The sequence below is a fragment of the Zeus faber genome (assembly GCF_960531495.2).
Source record: "Zeus faber genome assembly, chromosome: 15".
In the NCBI taxonomy this organism is placed as follows: domain Eukaryota; kingdom Metazoa; phylum Chordata; class Actinopteri; order Zeiformes; family Zeidae; genus Zeus; species Zeus faber.
In genome coordinates, this window is record NC_137194.1 from 26,656,392 (window position 1) to 26,680,561 (window position 24,170).

Consider the following 24,170-nt stretch of genomic DNA (forward strand, 5'->3'; position numbering starts at 1 on the left):
TTTAAATCAGCCACATATAATCTTTTTAAATAGATTTTTTTTAATACATACCAAATGAACAATTCAAAAGTGAAAAGATTAAATTTAAGCAAAAAATAAAAACATTTAAAACAGTTTAACTCTGTATTATGTTCCAGATTAAGCTTTAATCATAGGTTAAGGTCTAGTCATACACATTTTGTCTTGGAGCATTTATACTGTCATTTATACCTTAATTATTCCACTACTTACTTTTCCAGACATCTTCAAATAATTTATTCTTGTTTCTTATAAAAAATAAAGAATCTTCCGGATTTATTATTATTTTAATTTAAGTGCACACTGCAAGCAAGAAAAACATTTTCTAGATCAGTTACCCTATATTTTTTTAATTGGTAGATTGCCTGTGAGAGTTTAGATAAGGGTTGTCCATTTCTCAGCCATGTACCAAAAATTTTAGACACATTTTAGAAAAGTTGGGAATAGTACACAAGAATCTCCACAGATCCTACTAAAATGTACCTAACAGAATCTCCATCATGTTAAAGTGGCAGGGTGTGTAAGTCCCCAGAGTCAGCCCAGTCTTATGGGCTGACTCTCATTTTTACTTCGGCTTAATGATGATTATCGAGGGACCTGATGAGGGAATCCACACTGGCTTCACAGACACTCTCCGCCCTATCGCTAAATTCCTCTTCCCTCCCACTTCCCCCTCCAGGGCTCCGTGCTATTGGAGGAACCTGCCGATAGCCCCGCCCCCAGCCCTGAAAATGGCACCTTAGAGGAGCTGGCACCGCCTCCGCCGCCTCCACCACCCCCTCTTCCACCTCCCAGCAACATCATGCCGACTCCGCCCCCTCCCCCGCCATTGCCCCCAGAGACGCCCACCAGCAAGCACCACTTCAGCAGCAGCAACGCCAACCAGCGACGAGCGTCTTCCTCCTCAGGAAGTGAGTCCAACTTCTCTCTTGGGAGGCTTAATAGGAAAATGAATCAACAAAAAAACATTACTGGTCACCAAGTCTGTTTCATCCATAATAAGCAGATAATTAGATATTAGCACATATTTTCATCCTTCGTCCATCATCCTTCATCTCTTTCATCCCCCTCTACATCGTCGCTTTTATTGTCTTCCTATCTAGAAAGATGGATGGATGGATGGATACTTTATTCATCCCCGGAGGAAAATTGCGGTGTCACAGCAGCGCTCATCAGAACAAATAGGCAAGAAAAAAATAAATAATAAAAAATAGAAAAAAGTGAATCAGTAAACTTCTGTATCAACTATTCAATGTGTAATAGCAAGCATTTATGGCATGAAGCTCCCTTCAAAATTCAAACAGTGCAGAGAGTGAACATTTCACACACGTGACAATCCTCAATATGCTCACGTGCTGATTATTACTAGAAAGCAGAGTTCCTGTTATGAATGGCTTATCTCACAGGGTGAAGATGAGCTGGCTCGGGCCCCTGCATCCCAAAGAAAACTCATTATAAATGAATGCCACGAGGCTAGCTTTACCCCGAGGGCTGGTTTAGAATTCAGCTATTTCCTTAAGTGCTTCGGCCGCTGCTACCTGACGTCGCTGCCCACGAGGTGTTCCAGTTACATAAGAGAAGGAGGAAATGCGCCGACTTCAAACCTCTCCTGCATCCAACGCCTCTTTCATGTCGAAAACGATCACTCTTGATTGTGTTCTCCTCTGTCCAAGCCCTCACTTATAACACTGTAATATTAGTGAATGTTGCTGTTCCATTTTGTGTCGTCAAAATTGGTGGTTCTCAAACCATGGCTTGAGACCCACCAGGTGGGGTTACACGAATAGTACAATACAATAATGTAAATAAATATTGATTTTTTCTTATAATGTACTTTGTGAACTAATATACCCAGTTGGTCTCATAACTTAAAACATGACCCTGTGTGGGTGCAGTCCATCTACATCATACAGAAACAAACGTATCTTCTATTAGCGACACTTTAACCGTTATTTCACCTCAAATCCCTTTCCTTCCTTTTTTTTTCATTCTTTCTTTTTACTTCTTCTTTTGCATGTGCCTTCTCCTTCCTACTTCACCTCCACCTCCTCTGTGGTCTCTCCTCCCTGGTGCTTTGTCAAGGCGGTGGTCTCTCCTCGGCCTCTCAGGCAGAAGCAGGTGCACTCAGGGTGATGAAGAGTAAGTTTTTACTGCTCATCCTCCCAGTCCTCTGAGGTACAGAGAGAAGAGCTTCGGCAGAATACCTGTCACAACGCCACACAACGGGGCAACCGCGATCACGCTCTTGGGTGACCGTGCTGGCCCTGTTGCGTGGCGGTCGGCTGGTTGTGTTCTCTCAATACTGGATCCATTTCAAAGGTTCTCATGCAAGTCACACGGAGGGCCAATGATCAAAAAACAAGGTATAGGTTTAAAAATCGAGGTTAAAAAGGTGTAGGTTACTGGGGTGGCGCCTGCAGGCCTGAGGTGGACAATTCCGGGTCCGGAAATGTAAGTCCTTTTTGCTTCAGCCCTGCACTGATCCAGCTGATTCCGCTCTTGGACCTCTGGGTTGTGCTAATCGATCGTTGGTTGACTCAAAACACTGGGGCGGATTATTTACTTTCTGGAATGTCCATCTCTAGAAGAAGAGAAGAACAGAACAATCTTTAATCGTCACACAGCACACCACACTACAACACATGCACACACACATGCACATGCTTTGGATGGTGGCAGGTGAAATGAGGCCTCTGCGTTTAACCCATCCTGGCTTGTCCTTCCTCCGGGGGCACAGCCAAATCCTTCATTTTATCTGAAATATTTTAGTTATATGTCTCTGCCTTCTTCACTTGACTTTTTATGAGATGCAACCTAAAACCTAGTGCCAAAATGGTCATTTATTGCTTATTTCCTGGCAAATGTAGGATGTACTGTATAACCCGGCAATGAAATGGGCAACAAAGTGGTCATAAAAGTCATAAAATGAACAGGCTCTCGCACACAACTGACCGCTTCTAATGATTTTACAGCACAAAAAGCCTTTTCGGACATAGGAAAAATTGCAGGTGGGTGATTTGTGTGAAGTGTTGCTATAACGTTAGGCTTTGATTGCAAACTGATTATAAGTGACTATTAATCAAGTGTTCCCCAATGGTGTCTAACAGCCACCCCAGCAGAGCTGCATGGCCCACACCCACAGCCCAAACACACACCCACACAGAACACACTGAGCACAGATACATACGCAGATAAATAAAGAGTACGTACAAATACGCACAGGCTCGCACACAAAAGGAAAAGTTGCATAAATGTTCCCAGCTGCGTGAGCAGATATTCAGAGAGCAGCTCAAACCCTTCATCCTCTTAGCATGAGCGCAAGCTGAGTTCGGACTGTTCCGCTGTTCCACCGCCTGCGATGAAGATCTGCCGGGGAGAAATGAGTGGAGGTAGGCTGCAGGTCATGAGGACTCATTATTATGGAAATTGAAATGAACACGTGTATTGTATTTTTTCCTTTATTTGCCGATGAATGTGAATGTGTTGCTTTATTTTGAAGATTCATTTTGGAAAATCATGTCTCCACTTCAAACATTTTCACATTCTAAAAACTTAATGAGTCGGCAGTTTATGCACATAATAGTCCGCTGAATTGATGTTAAATCTTGTGTGTGTGTGTGTGTGTGTGTGTGTGTGTGTGTGTGTGTGTGCCTGTGTCATTCACTGGCCTACCAGCTTTGCTGACTGAGATCTCTCCCTCTCTTATCTCACTCCCTCTCTCCCTCCATATCTCTCGATATATCTCTCTTTCTATGCTCCCTCTCTCTCCCCCCGCTCTCGCTCGCTCTCTCTCTCTCTCTCTCACCCTCTCTCTGGTGGTAATCCCCTCCCGAGGGATGTTACAGCTTTGGGGGAGGAGGGGGGGAGGTCTGAGTGCTGGCTTGGCATGCGTGTATCAGGTGAGGTGTTGGTGGCAAGAGGCTGTGTGTGTGTGTGTGTGTGTGTGTGTGTGTGTGTGTGTGTGTGTGTGTGTGTGTGTGTGTGTGTGTGTGTGTGTGTGTGTGTGTGTGTGTGTGTGTGTGTGTGTGTGTGTGTGAATTCATGCCTGGCTTGCCAGTGGCTCTCTGTCACCTCCAGTTACGGGTGATTCCTTTAGATTTTCCCCCAACTGTGATAATGGGTCTTTAGCAGAGAGCCCCCCCTCCCTCTCCCATCATCACAGGATGGAGTGAGAGGGAGAGGAGGGGGGAGGCAGAGGGAGGGAGGACCAGGAGAAAAAGCGAGGGAGAGGGAGGGGGAGAAAGAGGGGAGGCAGGGCAGCGAGGCTTTGCGTCTAACTAGATTACCGTGGTTACAGTGTAGCAGACATCTTTACTGGAGGCGTTTGATGGTGTTGAGGGCCGAGAGGAGATGGAGTGATTGATGACACAATGGCAAAGTTAAAATAACTGGAGGTTTGCGTTCGCTGAAGGAGGTGAGATGTGTGTGTAGATAATGTAGTTAATTTGTTGGTTATATCTGAATTTGTGCATTTTACTATCGATGATTAAAAGCCTAGTATGCCTGAGGCCGTAACTTTCCACTGGAGCTAAACTGTCAGCGGTGTTCAAGCGCTTTCAATGTTTTAAATTCATATTCCTTGGAATGCTTGATTGAATTTGTGATTGTGATTTGGTCACTGGAAAGCTGTTCTTTAAATCTCTGACTCTCGTGTCTTGAACAGCTTGTCCACACAGAGCAGGGATTTCGGAGCCCCCCGGTGACATGGTCTTGGATCGCTTTGGTTTTGACTCTCCTTACAAAAGTGCCTTTGTCATGCCTTTCCCGACTGGAGACCACAGTATCAAACCTTCCTCTGTTTAAGAAGATTAGGGGAATCGCAACCTGTAGAGATGTTTTTAAAAGCAACGATGGGTTAAATGCTCTTTCAAAAGCCTTCAACTCAGCTGTTGCTTTGTCACAGACATTAATCATCGTCCCTCTAATTGCTGCCGCCTCTGTTTGGGTTCAGTGTAGTGGAACAGTTCAGCCTTGTCCCCCCGTCACTCCCCTCCTCTCAAATATCTATTCATCCGCCCACTGCATTTCCACTGTCCCTTCCACAGCAGTTTAAAACCTGTGCGTCAGGGGCATTATAGTTATGAATTATCTGCCTGAATTCAAAGTAAAGAGAGACACACTTGTTATATTTGGATTATATTTCATATTTTGGATAGTTTGTTTTACTGAAGATGGATTTATTGATTGTTCTGGTTTTATGAAGGATTTTATCGTCTAATCTCTTGGTCTTAACTATCTAATTCTGCTAATCAATTGCTGCTCCTTTTTTTTTTTTTTTTTGGTTTATTTATTTTATTGTTATTTTGTTTTACTTTCAAAGTTGTATTTGGTGCAAATGGTAGCATTACAGCTGTTGTCATAGTATCAAATGCTTGCTCTTCATTCTCAGCATTGCAAGATAAATAGTAGGCTACTAATGACGTGAATTGACTCAAATAATTTAATATTTATGAAAGTATTTATGAAAATTAAGAAAAAAATGACAACAGGAAAGTAAGCAAAGAAAATTTTACTAAATATGGGGTGAAATAACTTATCTAACTGTAAAATAACTGAAATAACTGTAAATTTAAATTGCCCTTTTTAAGATTGAATTGAAATTGAATTTTACTTGGAATTACGCCCACATTAATTCACACTCGTGAATTACGCACACATTAAGTTGCCTCTGTTGCAGTCAAATCCATGTTCTAGTCGTAAAACCACAGTCCTGGTGTCCTGAGAAAATATCAGTTTAAGATCTTCATGTGTGATTTGAATGAGGCCTGCTGGTCACCGGTGCTGTCCCCAAACCTCAGACACTGGCTCCGTACAGTATGTCCAGAATATTCAATTTGTGCTTCAAATGTTCAAAATCCTCTCAAGCTTGAGTTCATGGCAATAAGTTAATATTCGGGAGGAGTATTTTTTTTAAATATTAATTAATTGACCATACTGACTTGGGAATCTATATTTCAATAGATGGTTAGACAAAAGTTGTATTTATTGAACTTTGTGACTACTTGGTCTCAGTTTATATAATGTGTGGGCCTAAAACAATATTTGATTTATGATGTGAATTATCTATGACTCATGATTACTCTATGATTATGTATGACTCATGATGTGTGTATTGTCTTTGGAGGAATGATTCAGGAAACATTTTCAATGGTCTAATGTACTGGTGTCAAAGTGAGTTTTATCCAATTTACTGGTCAACACACACGTTTCCCATTGCCACTGACCATTTTTCAGACAATAGCTCACGTTTATAGATTTTTAATATATTCAAACAGTGTGATGAGAAAACTACCTTTTAAAATTATTAAAAATGATAATAATAAAATAAAGATCTTCTGGTCCCACTGACAACTATGGTAACACATTTTTATGTCAAAGTAACTTAATTTTGCCATATTTTGTACCTAAAAGGCAGATGTGCCATTGCTTTAACAAATACAAAATAAGGTCAAATTATTAACCTTTGACAAAAACACTAAAATTAGGGTTACACAATTCAATTTTATGTCGGTATGGTCCTTTAAAGTGAAGAACTGCAATTAGTTGGAATATCAAATATTACTTTTGCAAAATATACTAAATTATACTGATAAAACTTCATATTGCATCCACTAAAGAACATTTCTCTTCCAACACTGTCTACATGTGCATCAGGTCAACATTGTTACCGACCTCATGGGATGAAATATTTAACATTGAAATGATACCCACCCTGCCTCTCTCTCTCTCATCTCTCTATAGCTCTCCCTCTCTCTCCATCTCGCTCTCTCTCGTTCTACCTTACTGCATCTCACTTTCCCCTTCTGTCCTTTTTGTCTGCAGGCACAAAGTCTTTCAACATGATGTCCCCCACGGGCGACAACTCTGAGCTGCTGGCGGAGATCAAGGCGGGGAAGAGCCTGAAGCCCACAGCGCACAGCAAAGGCTACACCACCGTGTTCTCCAGTGGCGGACCCTGCGGGAACAATGTACGGACGGTCACAATTACTGCAATACTGTGTGATAGACTTTAACTTATGTGAGTAGTACTCCTGGATACCTGAACTGCTCCAGGTGGAGAGGAGGAGAGGTCAACCACATGGTCAGAAACGTTCATGAATCAATAGATAGTGATATTTGTCTCCAATAGGAGATTTGTTTTTCAGTAAGGATGTAAAAAAATTGACAATCCAAAATGTATAACAAGCTTAGTGGAATCCAAAGCATTTTTGTGCAAAAACAACAGTAATGTGCAACCACAAGTAGGTAAAATGACTTATTTAAGGGTCACCCGGAGCCTTAGAGGGTATTCAAGGATACTTTCAAGACAGGGGTGAACCTGGGTGTGAACGGTTGGGGCTGTGGGGACTATTCGGGTCGGAGCGGAGGTGTACTCGGAGGCCGTTTAGATGCTGTCTTGCTATTGTTCGTGTGGCTAAGAAAGTGGTCATCTCAACTAGGGGTCTCACGATTCCAAATCGATCTAAATAAGCGTCCGATTTCCGACTTTGATATCACAATCTGGTTTGCGATTTCCCCCCATATTTTTGTGGGTAATATTGTCCGACACGGTCGCCATAGTGGGGCGGTCAAGATCCGCCGGTAAACAAATGCAGATGTGGTGATGAAAGTGGGGAATAAACCTGGCCATCACAGATGGAATGTCCTCTAGTGCAGAGGTTCCCAACCACAGAAACCGAGTAAATGAAATACATATAGAGTTTTTATTTGTTTTCTTTGGAGAAAAGATCGCTCTGATCAGAGCTGCAGTTAGTAATTTGCCTTCTACGAACAGAGTTCCCCTCGGGCAAAAATGGCATCTGTTTTTCTGCGCTTATTTTGGTGAGTAACTTCAAAGTAGTTTAAGAAATACCTTATTGTTTATTGTTCTTAAGTCTAGTTTTGCTAAAGCTCTTAACTTAGGTTACTTAAGGTGTGTTGTTTGAATATTCTCACATTTCTATTTATAATTTATTTATAATTTTTAATATTCAAATAAAAGTGTTTTCTTGACAAATCAAGCCTTGATAGTATAACAATTGCATAGCCCTCTGTGCTGAAAAAAAAAAGAAGTGTAAATTGAAAATAGAATCAAACGTAATCTTAAAATCGAAAGTCTAACCGAATCATGGATGTGGAGAATCGTGGCACCCCTAATTTCAACAGAATGAACCTAACAGTGATTGACGAACACGTGTTGTAAAGACACTAAATCACCTTTCCAAGGCTTTGTGCAGTATTTTTGAGAGGCTGTTTGTACATCCAAAATCTTAGTTAATCTTAGCTTAGCTTAGCTTAGCTGCGCTAAGATATCAAATCTGCCTCCGAACAACGTGAGAAATAGATTGTTGGGATAAAATGTAAACTTGACATGGAAATGAGTACAGGTTCTTTTCGTGACTAGAAATTCCGCAGTTGAGGTTAGAGGACATTCTTTGACTAAACCAATATAACTAGAATCAGCCTTAGCCGTTTGAAACCCTGCCGTGATTATTAACATCCCACAGGACTGGGATGCTTTATCTTTGAGTCAATATTTGACATCCATCGCAGCTGTGGTTACACTCAGCTAACGCCTCGTCTCTGAAAATGAAAATCCATCTCGTATGAGACGTCCGCCCACTCTTTGTGACCAGCAGACGCTGCCTCTGTGAAACAAATGTTTTTTTATTGTCACTGGATCCAAAGATAAAAGTTTACTCAGATGCAGGATACGGAACACCATGGCTGCTGGTGATGTGTGTGCACTCACTCCAGCAGGGTTGCTATTGTTCCCTCTGGGCCAATGAGGAACTGTGATTTTGTGACCTCATTCATTTAATACACATGACAATGCTCCCATTCATACTGAATGGCTCTGATGAACACACACGCTATGCAGGGCTTAGAGTCTGCTGAATGCACACTCTTGTCACAGGCACAAGTCTCCAGGCGAGGATGGCGCAATGCAGAGACCTGAGTCAGGGGTGAACTACACAATCCTCAATTGATCTAGGTTGAAACGACTAAAACTTTGTTTGTACTCCAAAGATGCATTAAAAACCCTTAGGTTTAAATTTTGACCTTCACTACTATATTCATCCTTTTTGAGCTAACCATAGGATTGGACATGCATTCTATAATGCAAGTAGGGCAGTACAGAAACAGGCCCATATTAAACCATCCCCCGAAATAAGATTAGTGGATCATTCAGGTGTCTTCTTGAGAAAACCCAATGACCCATCAAGCTAACAAAAATAATACCAACATGCAAATTCGTGAGGCCTATCATACAAAATGATCGCAATTTTCATGGCAAAAGCTTCCTGAGTTTTTCTTTTTTTATATACAGTATTTACAACCAGATACCCCAGTTTGACACTATCACTCATCCTCTCTGTGCATTTCTTCATCTCCAGGGAAACACCACGTCTCCCCCAGAAACGCGCATGGCGAGCCCACAGCTCGCCAAGCCATCTTCTCCGCCTCCGCTGAGCACCGACCTGCACACCCCGCCCTCCACCGCCAGCCCCAGTCCCAGCCCCAGCCCCAGCCCAACGGGCTCTGGCTCTGCCAGGTCCATGTCGTCCTCCGCCAGCTATGACCAGCTGTCCTCCAGCTCCGTTGTCAATGGCGGCGGTACGGCAGGGTTGGGGCGCAAGACGAGCCTGGCGGATGTGGAGGCGCTGGTGCCCACTCATGATGAGCAGGGCAAGGCCATCCCTGAGTGGAAGAGGCAGGTGATGGTGCGGAAGCTTCAGGCCAAGATGCAAGAGGAGGAGGAGCACCGGCGCAAGGTAGGTCTGATGGTACGGGGGGACTGGGGGCGGGGGTTGTTGTGTGTTTCAGCTCTCCCCACTTGTGCCTCTGGAGATTGACCTTCTGTTAAGCGCCTTGCACATGACAAGAACTAAGAGAGGCACCTACTGTGTAGTAGGGTGCAACATGTAATTCATATATGTATTCATATACTGTATATGTGTATTATATATGTATGTGTGTATATGTATATATGTATATGTGTGTGTATGTATGTATATATATATAGATATATATATATAAATATATATAGATATATATAGATATATATAGATATATAGTTATATATAGTTATATAGTTTGCCATCTATGCATTCTGATTGCAAGCGCTTTGAAAGGTCCGCATCAACGGGGTCAAAGGTCAAACCATATATTGAGCCAGCATGCATTTCACGTGGTGCTGTGTCCTCAGGTCATGGATAGGGTCGCTGCCAGGTGTCTGCGCCAACACTTATCTCAAACAAATGGTTTAACCCAGTGACCAACAGTTTGATGCTGGTCATGTGCAAGCAGCTTAACACATTCGGGGAAATAAAGATTCCATTTAAGATAATTAACAGCACAAAGGGGATGACTGAATGCAGTTACCTTGAGTTTGAGTGTGGGTTGTGGGGGTTGTGTGATTTGAAGTCACACAAAACTGCATGTTTGTTTGTTTTTTTTCTTTAGCTTTTGCTGCTCTTGTATTAGAATTTAGTTCAAGGGAGAAAGATTTGTGACTTTATATTTGACACAGAAAAGAGTGAATAGATGGAATTGTTGTATTATTGATCGTATAAGCTGTGTTGTTCTCTGATTTTCAAAATGTATTTATTGCCTCTTTCAGCTGTTAAACCAGCAAAAAAAAAGACATTGATCTTTGATCTCTGTAGTTATGAGAGCTCTTATTTGTAGATTCATACGGTTTTAGTTCTTGCAGTTCAATGCAGAAAGAGAAAAGGCAAGGTTTGTATCTAATGAGTTGACTTGCTGTTATATTATCCTCTAGTAATCAGGTTCCAGTCTTGCATAAGGATACAGTGCACACTTTGTGATTTCATTGATTAAAAAATGAATAATTGATACCATGCATTTATTGAACAATGACCCCCCCCAAGCGGTTGGAGAGCTCTCACTGGTCTCCTTTTGTAATGTTGACATGTACCTTGGTTTTGTAGCCTGGTTCCCTCTCATTATCAGATCTTCTGCTGACTGGCTGATAAGACATGAATGAGAATAAGCTACGTGGTATTTTTTAAGCATAGGAGTTGAGTCACTTCAGCGCTATATGCTTCACAACACACCTCACACTGCTTCCAGCATTCCCTCCTCTCCAAATGTGATAACCCCAATCCGAGATACAATTTTAATTGAGCCAGCTAGAAGAAGTAGTCATCAATCACCTGTCTTCATCAATGTTCCCACAGAATTGGATCATTACATCACAGCTTTAGACATTCCTATGCATGTTGTTGTTTTTTTTTCTTTTTGTTGGTGCTTACGGTGTTTTGGAGTGCAGTGAATCCCATACTTGGACATGATGCCCATCACAGCACTAACGCACTTGAGAAATGGCTTCACAGTGCGGCTCGATGCTTGATGGTGAAGGTTTGATGCTCCAAGTTGCTACATGCTGATTCAGTGGTGTGATGCCAGGCCCATTCACACTACAGGTCAACCAAAATAATAACAACAACACATGTGTAAATGAAGCTATCAACAAGGTTGCAAAGTGCCAAAAATAAAATGCCTATGAAATGGTCATAAACCTTAAAAAAAAAAATACAGAGATAGTAATCCTCAAGGAGTAAATGGTTACATAGGGAAAAGTGCCTAAAAAATAACGTAGATGTACTTATGTAGATATACTGTAAACCAGTATACTCTTTCATCAAAGGTCTGTTTGTGAACATTCAAATTATGAAATATTTTCTCTTAACACTCATAAAGGACAAAGTTTTCTTTGTCTTGTTGGGGTCAACACTTAAGTAGGGGGTATGATGCTAGTAATGAGGCTGTGCCATTGCACCACTAAATCCATGTAAATCCTGTTTGCCGAGGAGAATTTGCACTGATTGTGTGTGTGTGTGTGTACACACCGAGAACTCCAACCTGAAGGAAATCCCCCTCCCTTCCTTTTTATCTCTGCTCTTGTCTACTGGCTTCCACTTCATCTCTGCTTTAGTTTGCTGTGAGTGGGCACTACCAGCCCCAGGAATGGCACTACTCCCATGTCCACAATGCCATCCTGGGCCCATTCGGAGAACTGATGACCGAGGATGACCTCATCCGCATTGAGAAGCAAATTGAGAACCTACAGGTTATGCACAAGGTGTCTGAGGTGGAGAAGGAGCTTGAGGAACTGGAGCGGGAGCTTCAGCAGCTCCTGCCAGTGTCTGCTGCCCTCAACCAAGAGCACTTCTCAGTAAATCCAAAGCAGGGGCATGGTCAGGCAGAAGACCTGCCTGCCTGGTGCAGCAAGATATCTACCCTACTCAAGAGTATGGCTATTCTTCTCGCCACCCTGGGAGGCAAAGCGATTGATATATTGGATCTCATAGCACCTGGATGTTCTAAGGAAGAGGTAGGGAACATTAAGACCAGCCAACCAGCCCCCGCAGGATCGGCCATGACTGGATTTATTGGGCGGTCACAGTCTTTCTCGACAAGGGAAGAAGTGGAGAAGGAGATCAAGCAATGTGGAGTTTCAGTGAAGAACCTCAAGGCTAACTATGAAATCCAGAATCAGGCACAGTGTGCAGATGACCAAGCAAACAAGGTATACAAACGCAAAAGGTCGCTGCCTGTGGTAAGTGAGTCCACCTCTGGTCCAGAGCCCATTTTGGAGGATGCTTTGCCCTGTTTCTCTGCAGAGGTCCCCATGGCACATTCCAATGGACATCCTGTGGGAGATTCACCCCTACCTCTTGTTGAGGAACCTGTGGTAATTGCATCTAATGCTCCTCGAACATATGCCTCTTCTGAGGTAATTGCTCAGGCTAACATTGAACAGTTTAATGAGGTTTTATCAGCAGACCCCATTCTAAATAACAACCAGCTGACCAGAAGTTTGGAGGTGCAGACAGATGTTAGCTACGTCCAGGAATGTATAGAAATAAGGAAAGAGAGGATTGTCTTCCTGTTCCTTGAACACTGGCGGAAATATACTCTATCTGAGTCCTACAGGCCTAAGTATACCGGCAGGAAAGGAAATTACCTGGAAGTAGAGTTTGACGATTACAACCAGTTCAGTGCACAAATGGGTGGAGAAATGCAGAGCGAGGATGACAAGCTCCTCCTCTTCATGAAGTCCAAGCAGGTTGTTGGGAACCTAATCGGCCATTGGAGGACTATAATGAGCCAAGTGCCCACTCGGCAGATCCGCAGGCTGAGTCGGGCCCAGATGATCTATTGGCCTGAGCACTTCTTGCCCCACATCAACGGATCGCCTGTCAGCTACGAGAGCCTGACCCTAGACCTCTTCATGCTGGGATACTTCCAGCTGCTGGAAATGAACATGTCTCGCAGCGAGCGCAAGTTCCGCCACCTCTTGTGCTACGAGATGTTCGACCGGCTCGGCAGCCATAAGTGGGAGGTCATCCGTCAGTTCCACAAGGAGGTCATGGAGGAGATCGAGAGAGGGAAGAGAGACTGGTCAGACAGCTTCGAAGACATAAAGGTTAAGTACTTTGGGGACTCTATTAATGGGGGAGGTATGATGACTGCCTCTCTAATCTCTATGTCTCCCGACATGTCCGTCACACCGATTCAGGAGCAACCTCCACCACCACCACCACCCTCGCATCCTCCACCTCCTCCCCCACCTGTTCACCCTGCGCCGTCACAACCAGCACCGACGGCTCCACCCGAGACACAATTGCTTGGACTAACTCAGCCTCCCATCTCTGCCCAGGAGTGTGTACAGCCCTCCGCCTATAAAAGCGGACCGAATGTAGTGCAGAGTACACTGAATGGCGCAGGCCATGAAGGGGACGTGAAATCCACAAATGGCCCGACACATTCTAACAAGGAAGGTGCAGTGCAAGAGGGTGGGCAGACACCTTCAACCGAGAGTGGAAAAACAAGCGAGTCAACAGCGGAGCAGGGCGCTTACACTGTTGTTCCTGTGAAGGAAATTCCTCCCGCTGCTGTTAAGATTGTAGAGGAACCACACATTGATAAATCACTACCCAAGGATGAACCCAACGAAGACTCTATCAAACTGATCTATGAGCTGAAGGAGTTCAGCAACGAGGAGATCATCAGATACATTGATCGGAGCTTCGCTTTCTGGAAGGAAAAGGAAGCTGAGCTGTTTGATATCTGAAGAGGTCTGCAGACTAGAACTGTGATAGATTCCTTAAAATGTCCAGTTCCATTGGACTGAGCATGAAGCAACTCCATGCCGTCCAGGATCAAGGAGAATAACCTTCACAGTGGGGTAGAAAGCTAATCTGCCGTGTTAGCATTTAGGCCTTGTGTAACATAAGGAATTTACAGCAAAGGGCATCCACTTAGGTGTCATGTGACTGGTAGTGGGTCTCAGATTACACATGAGAACCTCTCTTGTCTAAAGAGAGGATGGAGCAATCTGTGATGTTAGAATAAGTGGATTTTGAATTATAAGATCTTTGGTAATTTGAGTAGGCTGTTTGTTTTTCCATTGGCATTTTGCTTTCAACACACATGTGAGATTTGCCATTTATGAAGTAAATAATGCAAAGGAGGGAACTCGTGAGGTAATGAAGAATGTGATTTCTATACAGGACGTAGTCTACCAACTCAGTTTGATCAAATATTACAAACTACAGAGGAATTTGAGAAAGAGAAACTGTGAAGATGGCCATAATAATTCAGAAGGCCATTTTTATTCTAATGAGGTTTCTGGTTAGATGGTGAACCTGGGCAATTAATTAATAATGATAAAATCATAATACAAACAGAAGTAGTATTTTTCGCATTGATCAGGCCCAGAAACAGGTTACTAGGATTGAGGATTGTTGTATGAGCTCCAAGACAAAGAAAGTAGGTCTTTAACTGTTGGGTTTGCAGGAGTTTATTACCTAATGGCTTAGATACATTCCTGGGTCTGTGACCTCATGAAAATGTACATATAAAGCTGCGCGTATTGATTTCAAAGGTTTTATAGAACAATTAAGATGAAGATATACTCTGTGAAAACAGTTGAGGGCTTCTCAATACATGGTTTTCTATATATGCATACAAACATTCTATACGACATGTTTTATACTTTTAAATGCATTTATTTATTTAATAATAAGCCTTCATTTGAAAAATGAGTTTCAAACTGTCCCATGAAGTATACATTAGTGTTTTTTTTATTCCCATGTGTTTCCAATTTGTTTATGATTGGTGTAATTGGTCAAACATTCTGTGTTTGTGTTTATCTCTTAGTTTCTAAATAAAGTCTTGCAATATTTTTGGGATTATATGAGTGGGATTATACTTTGGGGTTATACTCAAACTAAACAGCAGTTTAAACACCATTTTATTATTATTTCAGAACTGCTCCATCATACTCATATAGAAAGTTAATGGCCTGGAGCTATTTCGCTGTCATTGTGTCTATTCTCTAGCGGTGAGATTACCATTGAATCATTTTAGCAAGGGCCTGCGGAGTTTACACTGACTCCTGACTGGAGTCAGTCACCTGGTAACTATGGAATGATGTGTATGGAGCTTTGAAACACACTTGTCGAAGGAACACTAAACACTAAAACTTTATTTAGTGTCGGTCAATGTACAAGTACAAAAGAGGCTGTGCATGTTTATATCAATATTCATATGGATGTATTTATTTTTTTTATAGCTCTGGCATTGCCTGCTTGTAATACAGAACAACAGCAAATATAAGGGAGTGAATTGAATATTGAAAACTTCTTAAAACATGGCAGTGATCATGGTCAGGCCATAGCAATATTGGCAAAATCTCTTCATTTGTAATATAATGGGCTAACTGGTTGCTTTACATATTGTCATTATATTGTTAAAATATAACATCACAATATTATATATGCTTTGTTGAAAAGTATTCCAGTTTATATTCAATTTGCATTCTTGACACCAGCTTAAATCTCTCCTTTTTCTCTTTTTTTTTTTGTTGTTCTGTCTGTGCTCTCCTGTTAGTTCTGTCTATGCCTCCCAGAAATTAAACATAATGACTGTCATTATTGTTTTGTTATGATATTTACATAAACATGATTATGTCAACAGAGGCCAGGCCATTCATGACTACTTAACCAGAGATACGGCACGTTCTGGTTACGTCTAAATTTCTGTTTGTCTGGAACTAATAGACCTAGAAGTAATTATAATAACAATAATAAATATAGCTGCAGGCAGCAATGCACAGGCTCCAGTTTATTCATTTTGGGTGCATTTTACAGTTTCCCAGGTTCCCTGGGAAGCGCAGCATGATTTTCCGAGTTTACATTAAACGCAGTATGGCCTCCCCCCAGTCCTCTCCTGGTTGTTTGTCTTGCAGAGCAACATTATGCAGTCTACACAGCACAGCCATCCTGTCTTTAAAACAACCGTCCATGTTTGACTTTAAACCAGAACTTCTCATTGTTAGAACTCACCGTGTTGTCTGTGGAAATAGAGCTGTACTCTCAGTGACGGGTGGCTGTTTGGTGCCGGGTCGGGCACGTCATTTATTTATTGAGTTTGTTCCTTGGATTACATTTTCAGTAAGTTATGTTTCAAAGAAATATGAAAACGTTGTATTTCTGTGAGTAATTGCCATTGCACAGCTTCTATTTTTCCAACGCCTCGCTGGATCTTGAACCCATCACTTGGTCGCACATTTCAATGGTCTCAAGTGGATGCGGTGCTGAATCTTTAACGACAATTTGTTATTGTATTTTTCATTTATTCAGCAAAGTATTGTGGACTACAGATTTAAAATATCAATCCAAACAGATCTACTGACATCTACCAGGTAAGAAGCTATTTAAAAACACACGTAAATCAATAGTTCTGTAACGTCGAACAAGTACAGAGTGACGATCCAAATGTACATTTAGAGTAAATAATATGATGTCATAAAGCATCTTACTGTAAATCTCATCTCGTTCATTTTAGAATGAGACGTGTGACTTGTCAGTTAACCAAGACAGCTGAATTTTTCGGGTCAAAGTTGTTAGGTTTTTCTTTAATATCTGCTTCAATTTAAACCATGAGATCCTTGTGACATAGCGGTTTAAACGACACTTCAACCGTCTTTGTAGATTATGCTGAGATATATGTTCCAGATAGTTTTAGCCGGGTTGGACATATTTCGATGTGAAATGCATTGGCTCGTCTCTGTAATATCGAGCCCTATGGGCTGGACCCCAAAAATAATAATAATACTAAAAATAAGCATTTTATATACATTTTATATAGTATAGTATCTTTTATTTTTTTAGTGTAGTATGATTTTTAAGGGCCCAAATAGGTAATTCAGTCAATGGTGTATTAACTGTATCAAGTGTATTAACTCAGTGGTACATGGAACCTTTTGATAGTTTCACCTGCTGAACGGAACCTTGTTAATACCAGCAAAGCTGCTGGTTAATTAGATTTATGGTCGCCCTCAGCGTATATGCATCAGCTTCAAGCAGTTTCATGTACGTTTTAACAGATAATAAATAAATAAATAAAAAATAAATAAATGAATAAAAAAAAAATATATATATATATATATATATATATATATATATATATATATATATATATATATATATATATATATATACACACACACACTGTATATTCCGCCCTATATGCAGATATTGTGATAATATATAGCAATATATATATATAATATAATCTCATAGAGAAAGATTTCATTTTATTTTGTTTCCTGAGTTTCTTACTTGTATGGAAAATGAAAAACGTCAACATTTTTTCAACACAACTGAGTTAAGGGACTGTTCCTGTCCGGTTCCATATTGCTGTGGGACTTTAATTTAGTAATAACCGGATGCTTTTGTGTAAATTCTTTACTTGTTAATAATAAGTCCTGCACTTCTGGAATGGGGAGACCGCATTTGCAACATTAAATTACTTCTTGCACTATGTTTAAAGTCGCAAATGCGGTCTCCCTGTTCCATAAGTGCGATTGCAATTACGCACGATCGCCCGAGCCTACTGCTGCATACTCCTTTCTGCTTTCTTTATTATTCCTTTACCCTCTAGTTTATATTGCGGATACGTCCAAATACATGGAGTATAAACGCAAAAAGGCCCAACTACTGATAAGTCTGTAGCCTCGTCTACCATCTTGGGTGTGCTGTAAAAACTGCCGTGTCATTGCGTCACGTCCTGCATCCTGCACGCTCCACCAAGGCGCCGCCCCTCATCAAAATCAAACTGAGTATTTCCAGGTGGTGTAAACTCGTCTGAAACAGACAATCTTCGGTTGTGTGTTGCATTTCTGAAAGGGCAACTAGTCCGGAAAATCAGGTCCAGACATTATCCGGAAATTGTCCGGCGTGCATGTGTGAAAGCAGCATTAGTCTTGTTTTTAGTAGATTTTTTTTTGTTTTGTTTTTTTTTCTCACTGCGTAATTCCCAGGGGAATCATTAATAATGTAATGTGTGGATTGGATCCTGTTAGCCAAAGCAAGTGAGATGCTTTGGTTTGAGGGGGAAAAAAGGGGGACAAATATATACTCGGGACGATGAGAAATCCAAGATTCGAGATCTCTCGCTCTCTCTCCACCTCCAGGTTCAGAGAGTAGATTGTGTGTGTGCTTGTGCGTGTGCGCATGCGTGGATGTGAATGAGGTCATGTTGTTTTGATGGAGCGACGGCAAAACTTTCTATTGTTAGTTTTGTTCGCAGCTGGAAACTCAGATCGCTGGTCATCAGGCACAGGGTGTGTTCCCTGCTCACAGATATGAGTCAATGATATAACAGCAAACTGATGCAGTCATGATAAACATGTATTATTTAATGTAAGTGAATAATTGCATTCAAATAGAGGGTTCTTTTGGGTAATACTAACAAGGTTTTTCTTTCAGTTCCCTCCCTATTCCACTAAACCACCTAAGCACTCGCTGTAACAAAGTGCATGAAAGGATCTTAATTAGAACTAAAAACGAATGGTGTCATCTCTCTGAGGGTTTGGTATAATCTAAGAGTTAGAAAACCAGATGATGCTTAGTTTGTTTTAATGACATTGAAGTTGTTCTTTAAAGTATCATTATTAAAATGTGTAACTTATAATTCCGTACTGTGCTTTTGTTGTCAGTTATCAATTTATTTTTTATTAGTTATACTTAAAGTTACAACTCTTTTCCAGAAGGCCAAACATGTCAGTACGATGTGCCTTTCAGAGATCCTTATGTATCTAAACCTGTATCAAAATTAAATTGAACCATCAAAGGTTTTGAGTCATAATTTTTGACATGAATTGAGATTCTCGCCTGTTTGATTGGCGTCAAAATCTTTTCAATTAAAAATAATGCTGAGTTCAGAAAATACCAGAGTTTTTTTCCTTTGCGTATTCGACCTGGAACCAAGGACGTGGAAAGGGCTGATGAGATGAAACGTTAGATGTAATACATGTTGTGATAAGTATATTATCTGACGGCTGTGGGCTCCTCTCTCTCTCTCTCTCTCTCGTTTGCCCTCTGACCCCCGACAGAACGACAAGGAGGCAGCACGTCTGGCCTCCATGCCGGCCTGGAGGAGAGACATCATGAAGAAGAAGTTGGACGAGGAAAAGTAAGTCAGAGGGATGTGGGTTTGTTTCTGTGTGTGTGTGTGTGTGTCCATTTTATCTATGCTATTCAAAATAAAACCCTGAAAAAAAAACAAGCATACACTTTCAGCAGGGAATTGTGCGAATGATGATAATAATAAAGCTACGATAGAAATTAGCGGAAAGGCAAAAGTTGGTTTTCATTTGGTGAATTTATAAGCAGATGGTAACAGTGGCTTCATTGTGAATTTTGCATTGAGTCAAATTAATTCAGTATGATGTGTTTGTGTCAATTTGTATGGTGATGTAGCTTGGTGTTGATTCTTTTTGGATCTGTTGTAAAGTGTTTCTATCAGTGTCTAAAGTCTCTTTAGTCGCCTCCATTTAACATAATTTGATGTGATCAGTGTTGTTACTTGTGGGGTAATACGTGTTATTTTATGTGTTTCTGTTTTTCTGTTTCTCCTGGCTGGACAGAGAGCAGAAGAGGTAAGATTTCATTCTGTTGTTTCAATTTGTAAATTACAGATGGTTCGTGCTTCTCGAGACACAGAAAGTGAGGGGAGACCGTGCGCGCCCTCTGGTGGTTGAATTGGGCATGAAATTCAACTTTTCTAGTCATGCGACTCAAACGACTTTACAGTTTATGCCTCATATTGACACGTCGGTGTCTAGGTGTGTGTGCAAGGCTCACACACCTAGACACGGGAACCCTTTGGTTGCTGCACGACCTGCTCTACCTCCTGAGCCACCGTCACTCCTCACCGTCACTACCCCAATTGATTCCCTCAATTGGGGTAGTATTTTTTAATGCAATTACACTGTATAGATTATCATAACATCTTAACATGAATTGCTGATTTTTGTTGTGTTGTTGAGTAGAGCTATTATGACAAGAATACAAATTATCGGTATTCCATTGGATTTCATGTAGTTTATTGCAGATTTCGCCATATAGTTTATTGTATTCAGTAACTTCCATTTCAAAGTCATCTGACCCCACCCTGATTCCAGTGAATTAAGATAGGTACATGGCAGTAATACTAATGCGGCGTTTTTGACAGATAAGCATCAATCTAATCATTGTACAACTAATAACTATCTATCTACAAAGCGTACCTCGCACGAGAGACCTGTTATCTTGTCAACAAACTGTAGGGTGACTTCTATTAGGTGGGGAAAAGCCTGATTTATTTCTCTCTGTTTTCCATCTCTCCCTCTGCATATTTCCCTTGCTGCTTCCAGAAAGGCGGAGGAACAGATGAAGCAAGCCAAGGAGAAGGAGGAGAAGACGGAGCAGGAGCGGCTACGTACCCTGGGCTACGACGAGACCAAGCTGGCCCCGTGGCAGCGGCAGATCATCCTGAAGAAGGGAGACAACGGCAAGCAGTGAGGCTCGCCCAGCCTGCCCCCCCGCCCGCCCGCCCGCAGCCGGGTGACACTTCCGAGACGGCCGCCTTCGGCCGCAGAGGATTTGACTCCGCCTGGCGGAAAAAAAAAAAAATCAAACACGGCGGTGAAACCGACGGCCTCTTGAACGCTCCCCATCGGTTGTTTTAGCGTTAACACTCTAGTGTCTGAGTCGGAGGACGACTCTAGCAAGCTGAGAAGATGCTCCTTCAAGACATTCACTTAACATACACCAACATGATCTTTAGTATTAGTGATGTAACAAGACTGTTTTCCTCCTCAATAGATGCTTTTCACCAGGATGTTCGTAGAGGATTTGCCCCTGTACAGACAGGGGGGCCAGTGGGGACATTGTCAGCCAGCAACACCAATTTTAGGCTTTCACATTGACTGTAGTCCAACAAGCAACAAATTTGAGTGCATTATTGATCAACGTGCAGATATTAGGAAACTATTTCATGTGAATTTGAGCGTGGAGGGGTCTTCAAATGGATTATATAGAAATTGTGGTAGATTTCAGAAGCTATTTAACTTTTTTTTTAAATTCAAAATATATCAATCAAATATCACTATATGAGTCCTAGAAATGTCCTGTGACCCCAAGGTTGTGAATGTCTGTTCCACTGTAAAGAATTGTTTTAAAGGAAGGATGTAGATTCTATTTTAAATATTGTCATAGCAAAAAATGGGCACGATGTATATCTTTGTAGGACATGGGCGCACATACTGTCATTCTTTCATTAGGAATATTGGATGTTGGACCTCGGAATGGTGCCGGATGTGTCTTTCTGAACGTGTATATAAATATATAGGCATCCCCAGATGTCGAGAAATATACTATATGTTTACTTCATTTGTGTCTGATGTAAATTGTTTTGCAAATGTAGTGTATCCACTGTACACTTCACATAATCCTGAAACGCATATTCCTTGTCAGGCAGTCATTGGAAATATTCTAATTCACGTTCATTGGATGCCATATTGATGTTGAAATTAAAGTCTATGTGAACATCATTGCCATTTGATTTTTCTATACATAACTTCTGTATTTAACAACTCTTCATTTGTTGTTTCCTTGTTTCCATATTAAATTATATGACAATTTCCGGCCTCGCTTCAATAGTATGTTGGTTAAGGTATAACTATATTAAGACTGTCTAAATTGAAGAAAATAAATCTTTAATCGTTTAACATGCAATTACAATGTGTTTTTACTGCCCCTGTTGAGTTTGATGTCCTTACATACATTAATGATGTATAACATGAACACGTACACATAAAAATATATAATGTTATATAAATGGTATAACAAGGTGTAAAGCAATATATAAACAATATTATATATTAAATAAAACGAAACAAAAAACAAGTGACATTTTTTCTTCTGCGCTCTTGCAATTCATTCGATGACCTCTAGGGGCGCAGCCGCCCCTGCGAGTAGTACGTACAGGTGTTCTGCCCGTAATGTATACAACTGAACACCAGAGGGCGACAGAGAGTCGTTTATATCTTATTATTCTTATATCCTACTTTTAGTGTTTTAAGTTGCAATGTTGCTTTATATTTATTTATTGATAAGAATCACACGTCATATGTCAGAGTTGAAGATCAGCAGTGAATCATGTAGGTCCATTCCGCTTACAATCAATAAACACAGGATTGAGATATAGATCATATCACATTAAAATAGTGTCAATTAACATTAAAATAGGAATTGAATTAAACAAAATAAATACATAAATAAATGCAATTGTGAAAATAAAACAAAAATACATAAGATAAATAATAATAATAAATAAAATAATAATTGAAAAAAATAAAGGAAAGACATACACAAGAGGAAACAAGTAATTTATTCGTTTTTATTATAGTATGAAAATATTGGCAAAGGCAAAAAAAATCAAATATGATTTGAACTTAAATAATTCTGGGAAAAAAACCCGAAATAAATAGACAAGAAAAGATCATGTCGTGTATTGTTCTGCTATTTTCTACCGTGTATTTTTTTTTTTTTTTGACAATTTTAAAAGTCAATCTCTTTCCTTATTTCTCGCCAGATGGAGAATCTGGGGATGAAGCTCGGTGATTGGTTGATTGGCACTCACCTGTGGTGACGTCACACGCGTGCAGGCTCGAAGGAGGGAGAGAGAGAGGGAGAGAGAGAGAGGGAGAGAGAGAGGGAGAAGCGGCCGAGACTCACAGGGCGAGCGGACGCGGAGCCGGTTCAGTCCAGCTGGGTCCGTGCACCGTGCACCGTGCACCGTGGACCTGTTTTCTGTGGAGGACAAAGCAGCAGAGCACGTGGTTCTCCCAGGCTGGTTGAACAGGTAGGACGAAGGTCCGCGTCGTATCAGGGAGACGCGCTCGCCACGGTCGCACCCCGGTCCCTCGGGTGTGTTTGAGCTCCGTGGGAATGCGGGGGGCAGACATTTTATTTTCCTCCTAATCCGTGTTCCCAAGCAGGGAAGTTGTTGGGGGAAAACGGGACAAAGTTCATGTCAGATCGCCTACTTACTGCGAGTGAACAATGGACGCTGGGTTGCATTCTATACTTCGCTCAAATAATAGTAAATAATAATAATAATAATAAACACATTGGGGCGTATGTCAAAGTGTGTTTAAGTTGTCTGTCACTGTTACAGCTGCCATGTACCTGCTGATACTGTCCTGCTTTAGTAATAAAAATAATAACAATAATAATACATTGCATTGGAACATAGTCATATATTCAAAATGCAGTTGGTTTTCTATCTTGTGAACTGAGTAGCAGCAGGTTCCTCGCTGAGCGTAGGAGGGATTTAGTTGGTCATGGGATCATTGCAGGGAAATATGGAGAACACGCACTGACTGATCCTGATGTTTCCTTCTGCCTTCGGTGGGTTTTGATCTCTCCCGTGTTTAGTTTTCGAGGTTTCCAAACTCGTATGTTTGCTCCCACTGACGTGACTCCACTGCTGTTATTACAGAGACTGGTAATGAGGATATCCACTTTGCTGCCGATGGCACATCTATACTTTTATTATAGACCAAACCCTCCATGGATATAGTAATAATAATATTATATATGTAGTATAAATGCAAATGTATGTAGTAGTATAATAATTCAGTATAATATGAGTATTATACTCTGTATTTGTATTGACAACGTATTTTTTTTCCTGGCAATGCTATTTTAATTTAGATTTTAATTCTTTGAGTGACAGTTATAGAACATATTCATGGACAGTTTTTTCCCCCAATACATTTATTGTAATAACACTTACAATTCAGGCGT

The 24,170-nt window shown here is 41.0% G+C and overlaps 2 protein-coding genes across 2 annotated transcripts in view; both read left to right on the forward strand.

The window, feature by feature from the left end:
* Nucleotides 1-20,879, forward strand: part of espn (espin) — a gene marked incomplete at both ends in the record, with an annotated part of 44,208 nt that extends 23,329 nt beyond the window's left edge. The window contains 6 exons of the mRNA XM_080015800.1: nt 698-929; nt 2,101-2,157; nt 6,841-6,986; nt 9,396-9,773; nt 19,430-19,509; nt 20,732-20,879. Of these exons, the coding sequence (XP_079871926.1) occupies nt 698-929; nt 2,101-2,157; nt 6,841-6,986; nt 9,396-9,773; nt 19,430-19,509; nt 20,732-20,879 (1,041 nt within the window). The remainder of the gene's footprint in view (nt 1-697; nt 930-2,100; nt 2,158-6,840; nt 6,987-9,395; nt 9,774-19,429; nt 19,510-20,731) is intronic.
* LOC307240627 (espin-like protein) lies at nt 11,312-14,101 on the forward strand (the record flags this gene model as incomplete). Its single annotated transcript, XM_080014465.1, has 3 exons — nt 11,312-11,356; nt 11,960-13,487; nt 13,626-14,101. The coding sequence occupies 3 exons, from the start codon at nt 11,312-11,314 to the stop codon at nt 14,099-14,101; spliced, it is 2,049 nt and encodes a 682-aa protein (XP_079870591.1).
* Nucleotides 20,880-24,170: the final 3,291 nt, after the last annotated feature.